At 43.5% G+C, this 7,488-nt stretch overlaps 1 protein-coding gene across 1 annotated transcript; it reads left to right on the top strand.

Moving 5' to 3' along the window:
• The first annotated feature begins 3,762 nt into the window (after positions 1-3,762).
• LOC112034858 (uncharacterized) lies at positions 3,763-7,223 on the top strand. Its single transcript, XM_024067668.1, has 6 exons — positions 3,763-3,857; positions 3,954-4,092; positions 4,329-5,311; positions 5,450-5,643; positions 5,902-6,007; positions 6,452-7,223. The coding sequence occupies exons 1-6, from the start codon at positions 3,763-3,765 to the stop codon at positions 7,221-7,223; spliced, it is 2,289 nt and encodes a 762-aa protein (XP_023923436.1).
• Positions 7,224-7,488: the final 265 nt, after the last annotated feature.

Raw genomic sequence — 7,488 nt, 5'->3', positions numbered from 1 at the left:
CTTGTTCGGCCACCTAAAGTACGGTCCGTGCTTAATCTTTTCAATGATCCTATGCACTGGCTCTTTAAACGTTAAATTCACCTCCCCTACTTATGCTTCTGGTTCCTGTATCTTCAAGTTTCCCCGGACTCTGGGCAGATAGATGTTCTGACGAGGGCGATTAACCACGGGCGCCTTTCCTTTGCTTTGGAGCTGGTCATCCTCTAGCTGTTTGTATTCTTCGATGCGCCTCATCAGTTGTCTCATGTCTTCAGGGGGTTTCTTGGTCAACGATTCCCGAAGTTCGGAGTCCTCAGGCAGGCCCATCCTGAAAGTGCTTGCAGCAATCTTTTCGCTCCCTTTGCAGATCTCATTGTAGAGCTCCCAATACTGAGCAGCGTAGCTACGAAGTGTCTCCCCCACCCTCATCTTCATAGACAATAACGCATCCATTGGTTGTGGAACTCGGCTGCATGTCACAAATCGTATTCCAAACTCCTGTATCAACTCGGTGAAGTTATGAAAAAACCCCTTTCGTAACTCGTTAAACCATCTCAGTGCGGTAGGGCCGAGACTTGAGGGAAAAACCTTACACATCAGCGCGTCATTGTGGGTATGCAAGGACATCATCTGGATATAGTGGCTGACGTGCTCTACGGGGTCAGTTTTACCATCGTAAGAGTTGAACGGGGGTCTTACGAACCTGTCTGGCAATAGTGCCCGCTCGATGCCAGTTGAAAACGGTGACCTCGCAGCTTTCCGTAGCGCATGGCTCATCGTATCCATGGTTGCATTACAGGGCCGTTGCTCTTCTAGGGAATCCAAGCCTCGTTCTGCATACCCCCATGACCGCGAACGATCTCGGCGGGCTTGGGATTCCCACAAACGTGAAGGTTCCCTTCGTTGACGAGATTCCCGTGAATGGGATTGTTCGCGGCGACGGTCGGATCTAGATTGATTGGACCCTGTCCCTTGATGATTATCCCCAGAATCGGACCTTCTCTCCCGGTCTCTTCTACGGTGCATATTCTCTACTTCCAGTTCCAAATCTGTCACCAACTTATGCAACTGTTCAAGCTCTTCGTCTTTGTCATCGTGCTGTCTATGCCCTAATGCTATTGATGCAGTTCGCTGTGTTTGGAAAGATCCCTCACCGAGACCGGACCTCTCTTCCTCCCATTCGTGATACCTATCTTTGAGCCACTTCTACCTCCGTTCTCGCCAAGAAGATCCCTGAGAAGATCCCGTTGAACCACTTTCAGCACCACTTATGGAATGTCTCCTAGCCATTCCCTCGCGTGAGTCTCGTTGGAACCACGGCTTTGTAGGAGATTCCTACAGACGGCGGCGCCAATTGTGCGCACCGAAAGCAAGATCATTGGGCTGGGCTGGGACTCACTTTGGCTAACAACTTATTTGTGTAGTGGGCTTGGGTTTCTTACACTGGGTTGTTCTCAACACTGAGACCCAATGAGGTCACTTTTCTCTATTATCCTGCCTGAAACACTCCCCCCTTTTTACTCTCTCTCTCTCTCTCTCTCTCTCTCTCTCTCCTTGGCTTCTTTTTCTCAACCTCCAACAACCCCTTCTCGTTCCTGTGTTCCTCCTATTTATAACTTAAACTTCGTGGAGTGGTCATGATTATCTTCAGGTTCAGTGCACCAAGCGGTCCAATGCTATTGCTCATAAGTGGGTGGTTAGATGGTAGTGGGAGGCAGTGCGAGTGGCCTGGGAACTTGTTTTTCCCCCCCTGCAGGCATCCTCGGCAGAGGCGCTGTTTGCAGAGCTGCCGAATATGTAATGGACAAGGCATTTGTTAGTTGTTCGTATATGCTCAGGGGACGGGATAGAGGATTTGCCGAGAAACGTTGAAACGGCACTGTTTGGGCCTGCGACCTGTGGGGCTTTGGAATGGGATTCCCAGCAGAAAAAGGATCGTGGCCCATGGGCCATTCTTCCATACCAGGCTCTCAGGTCCAGATGAGCTTTGGTGCAGGGTGCCGTACAATATATATATATATATATAAAATGTATAATTGTAGATAGAATAGATTGTGATTAGTAACCTCATTTTCGCATAGTTTCACTATTAATATTAGTTTTATTTATATTAGTCACAATATAACAAATCAATTGTTATAAAGTTGCCTATACCTAATTTTTTCGCCCTAGCCGCTCTCTAAGTTGCCCTAGCCGCTCTCTGAGTGCTTGAGCGTAGAACACTATTATCTTCCCAGGAATGATAACTACTCCCCTTTGTTAATCATCCGTAGCAGTAGGGTTCTTCTTGACCTCCATTTCCCTTCACGTGTGGTTTGATATTTTCTTATTCCATTTCAAAATAGCGTTTCCACCATGGATGATATCCTTCACGACTGGAGAAAACTATCACTGACAGAAGAGGAAGACACAAAACTCAGTCTGTCAAAATCCAAAAATCTACGTAGCAAGGAGTTTGTATTGGTTGCAAAATCCAAGAAGAGCCCTTAATGTGGAAGCAATAGGGCGTACCTCTAAACCATTATGGAGAGCCAAAAAGGAGTTCAAGGTGCGTGAAGCAGGAGATAATACTCTTCTGTTTGTTTTCGAACTCGAATCAGACGCTGAACGGGTCATCGCCAATGAACCTTGGACCTTCGATAAACATGTTGTCCTACTACAGAGATTCGATGGGTCTACACCGGCGAGGTATCTGAGATTTACTAAACTAAAAATCAGGGTGCAAATTCACGGACTGCCGATGCAGATGCTTGATTCAAAGACTGCAATTGAAATAGGAGAGACACTTGGCTAGGTAATACCTTGCGAGAACTCTAGTGAACAGGTGGGGGTGATTTCCTACAGATTCAAGTGGAGATCGACGTATCAAAGCCTCGTGTCAAGGTCGACAAATAGCGCTGGATGAGACTGAAGAGACTTAGGTCTCTTTCAAATACGAGAAACTTCCCAACTTTTGTTATTGGTGTGGATTAATTTCACATGATGGAAAGGATTATGAAGTTTGGCTAGCAAAAAAAGATTCAAAGAAAACAGAGCCTCATGAATATGGTCCATGGTTGAGAGCTCTGCCATACAATGTCGGAAAAACTCCATACGTTGTAGTGCCTAGCATGGGTGACGTCTTGGGTGGAGTCCTACGATTTGACCACCACTAAGCATGACAAAACCCTCTGAAATGACGAATAAATCCACCCAGAAAAATTCTGACTGATCTATTTTCGGTGAGAAGGGAGGCATTGACTTAAGGAATGAAAAGAACAAGGAAACACGTGATTTAGGGGAGCAGATCATGCTGAAGGGCCGAGATTTTGGCAGCCCATTAACTGAGGTATCTATTTCAAATTCCAATTTAACTGCCTTCCATATTGATAATGCTGCCTTTGAAACGTAGATACAAGAACTAGATTCGGAGATTAGCAAATTTAACAAATAAGGTGCACACGTGGAACACATCTCAGTTGGTGTCTCACAAGCCCCACCAATCAATGCAAAGCAATTAACCCCCTCCATGCAAACACTTAAACCTCAGGATCAGACACACCACGTGACAAAATACTACTCTTTATCAAACCAAGGAAGTAACACTTTGCGTACTTGGAAAAGATTGGCAAGAGATAATCCTATGATGATTGACCAACCACAGAGCCCCATGGCAAAAAAAAGAAGCAGAGAAGAAGAAATAGAGTATCTTCCTGAGTTACCTATCAAAAAAACACAGGTTTCAAAGGGAGAAAGTCAACAAAATCCAATGGCGGAGGCTATTCAACAATCCCGCCAAGCGCAATGAGTCTTATAGTTTGGAACTATCACGGGCTTGGGAACCTGCGTATAGGGAAGGAGTTGGAAGTAGTTATTCGAGCAAAAGATCCCTCCGTTGTGTTTTTAGCCTAAACATGGGTGGATGAAGGTAGGCTAAAAGAAGTTCAAAGAAACATCAAGTCTGATAATATGTTTTATGTGGAAAAAACCCCTAGATGTGGTGGTGGTTTAGCTCTTTATTGGAAAAATTCCATTGATGTTCGGGTGGATTCTTTCTCCAAATACCACATTGATTCTATAATTAATAAAGGTAGTGATGAAGCATGGAGATTCACAGGTTTCTATGGAGAACCGGTAACACACAAGAGAATGGAAGCATGGAATAAATTGAGGTTGCTCAATAATAGCTTGGATTTGTGCTAGGGACTTTAATGAAATCACAAAAAGTTCAGAAAAATTGGGAGGAAATAATAGAAGTCAGGCTCAGATGCAACTGTTCCAGGATGTTATAGATGAATGCGGATTTCTTGATCTTGGATATGTGGGAGATTACTTGGAGAAAACATTTTGCTGATGGTCATTCACTGTAGGAAAGATTAGACCGTGGGTTGGCTAACCACGAGTGGTTCATGAAATTCATAGGCACAAAAATTCACAATTTGCACTCAGATTCTTCAGATCACTCCCCATTGTGGATTTCCTTGGATGGTTTAGACATCCCACCTTTTACTAAACCATTCAAGTTCGAAGAGATGTGGCTCTCTAACCGTGGGTGCTCAAACATTGTTGAGGCAGTTTGGTTGTCAAGTGGAGAAGAGGATGATCATAACCATGTCATGCGCAAAATAGATAAATGTGGTAAAGAACTTCGAAAATGGGAGCGGGACTGCTTTGGGAATGTGAAAATGATATTAAGCTGGAAGAGAAAGGAACTAAAGGAGGCCGAAAAATTAGCCATGACAACTGGAAATAATCAATATGTCTGTGTGCTGCAAAAGGAGATAGAAGAATTGATTGATAAGGAAAACAGACTTTGGTTCCAAAGAGCAAAGGTCACGTGGGCTAAATTTGGAGACAGAAATTCAAAATTCTTTCATAGTCATGCATCTCAGAGGAAGAGGAAAAGGAAAAACTTGATCCTACAATTGAAAGATCCAAGTGGCCGAGTGTTTGACACCAATGAGGACATTGCTGAATGCTTGGTGAACTATTACCAGGACCTTCTCCAGTCACACAACCAACAATTCTGTCCCGTGGCTACAAATTCCATTCAGAAAGTAATTACTGAGGAAATGTATTCCATGCTCTCATCTGAATTCACCCACTTGGAGGTAAAGCAGGCCATCAACCAAATGGCTCCACTAAAGACTCCTGGTCCTGATGGTATGCCTCCTATCTTCTATCAGCATTACTGGAACTTAATTGGTCATGATATCTCTAATTCTATGTTGCATTATCTTAATTCTGCTACTTTACCTAACCACCTCAATCACACTTTTATAACTCTCATTCCAAAAAAGAATAATCCTGAATTTGCCTCTGAATTTAGACCAATCAGTTTGTGCAATGTTTTGTATAAAATTTTCTCCAAATTGCTAGCAAATAGACTTAAGAAATTTTTTCCAAATATTATTATTGAGAATTAGAGTGCTTTCAAAACAAGTCACCTTATTTCTGATAATATTATGGTAGCTTTTGAATCTTTACATAGTATGCAGAGACAAACAGGGAAGGACGACTATATGGCCATCAAGCTTGACATGACCAAAGCATATGACAGAGTGGAGTGGGATTACCTGTCTTCAGTTATAGAAAAAATGGGTTTCAATGAACATTGGATCCACCTTATGATGTTATGTGTCAAAACTGTGACATATTCCATACTTGTAAATGGAGAACCCAAAGGTATGATCACTCCAACAAGAGGCATTAGACAAGGAGACCCACTCTCCTCATTCCTATTCTTACTCTGCACTAAGGGTCTGAATGGGCTGATCAACCAAGCCTCTCAACAAGGACACATATAGGGCTACTCTCTTTGTAGAAATAGTCCAAGGCTAACCCACCTTTTGTTTGCAGATGATAGCTTGTTGTTTTGCTAGGCCACCATAGAGGAGTGCCAAAAAGTTCTGGATGTATTGGAAGTTTATGGGAGATGTTCAGGACAACAAATTAACCAAAGCAAGACAACAATCTTCTTTAGTAAATCTACTAGTGATGACATCAGAAATCAGATAAAGTTGGCATTGGGGTTTCCAGAAATTGTTTAGTATGAGAAATACTTGGGCTTACCATCACTGGTGGGTAGAAACAAAAAAGCAAGTTTCAACTACATAAAGGAGCGAGTTTGGAAAAAACTACAGGGATGGAAGGAGAAACTCCTCTCACAGGCTGGAAGGGAAATCCTGATCAAAGCAGTGGTCCAAGCCATTCCAACCTACACCATGAGTTGTTTCAAACTTCCTTTGGGTCTTTGCTTAGAAATTGAGAGCCTGATACAAAAATTTTGGTGGGGCCAGAAAGGTGAAAGTGGGAAAGTCCACTGGGTGAAATGGAAAACACTTTGTCTATGAAAAAAGGAAGGTGGTATGGGCTTCAAGGATCTAGCCAACTTCAATGATGCTCTCTTGGCTAAGCAAGCTTGGAGATTAATTCATAATAAGGACTCCCTACTCTATAGAGTCTTTAAAACGAAATTTTTTCCAAACTGTAGCATTTGGGAGGCTCAAGAATCTAGCACCGATTCATATGCTTGGAATAGCATCTTAAAAGGTAGAGATGTTCTACTCAAGGGTGGAAGATGGAGGATTGGTTGTGGAGAGGCTGTTAGCATATGGAATGATGCATGGTTACCATCTTTGGAGCATCCACGAGTCCTATTCGATATTGTTCCAGGCTTTGAAGATGGAAGAGTATCTAACCTCATCAATCCACTCACAAGAACATGGGATCCCAATTTAGTGCATGGATTACTATCACCTGATGAAGCTGACTTGGTCCTAAGCATCCCATTGAGCCGTACTCCTGTGGAAGACAAGATCATTTGGCCCTTCACCCCCCCAAGTAAGTATACTGTTAATTCGGGTTCAAAGTTTCTAACTAAAGTTAATTTGGTGCAGGCCCCTACAACCAACCAGCAACGGCAAAGTGGCATTTGCAACCAGATTTGGGAGCCTAACGCCCCTAATAAAGTGCGACATTTCCTATGGAGAGTATGCAAGGATGCGGTACCATCAAAGCAGAACTTAATGAGGAGGAAAATCTTAATGGAAGGCAAATGTGAGCAGTGCGGTGTGGAGTCCGAAATGGCAATCCATGCAGTTTGGGAATGTGCCACGCTAAATGAAATATGGGAGGCAGTTCTAGGATTTGAAGATCAAAGACAACATGCTATCTCAAACACTACATACCTGATTAGTGTGCTACATGAGAAGAAGAAAAATCTGGAAATTATGGCCATGGTGATGTGGACGATTTGGTACTGACGCAACTAGCTCTGGGTCAGTTCAAATGAGTTCCCAAATCGTAGGTCCTCCATCAAGCAACTCAGTCCTTGGCTATCTTCCAACAAAGCCAACAATCCATTTACCAGCCTTCAGCTACGCCACGGCCTCCCCCCGGGGGGGGGGGGGGGGGACACACAATGGAGTCCGCCACAGTCGAACTGTATTAAACTGAATTTCGACGACGCCATGTTTTCGGAGTTAGGTAAGGCTGGATTGGGAGCGGTCGTTCATGATAGTCAAGGTA

Source organism: Quercus suber, unplaced genomic scaffold (genome assembly GCF_002906115.3).
Source record: "Quercus suber isolate HL8 unplaced genomic scaffold, Cork oak 2.0 scaffold_76, whole genome shotgun sequence".
In the NCBI taxonomy this organism is placed as follows: domain Eukaryota; kingdom Viridiplantae; phylum Streptophyta; class Magnoliopsida; order Fagales; family Fagaceae; genus Quercus; species Quercus suber.
The sequence above is the reverse complement of the archived record's forward strand: the minus strand, read 5'-3'. Positions and strand labels throughout refer to the sequence as shown.

Coding starts and splice junctions, on each gene's coding strand:
- LOC112034858 (XM_024067668.1), top strand. CDS start 3,763: ATGAGTCTTATAGTTTGGAACTATCACGGGCTTGGGAACCTGCGTATA. Junction 5,312..5,449: donor ATCAGTTTGTGCAATGTTTT/GTATAAAATTTT, acceptor ATCTTTACATAG/TATGCAGAGACAAACAGGGA. Junction 5,644..5,901: donor TGTAAATGGAGAACCCAAAG/GTATGATCACTC, acceptor GGAGATGTTCAG/GACAACAAATTAACCAAAGC.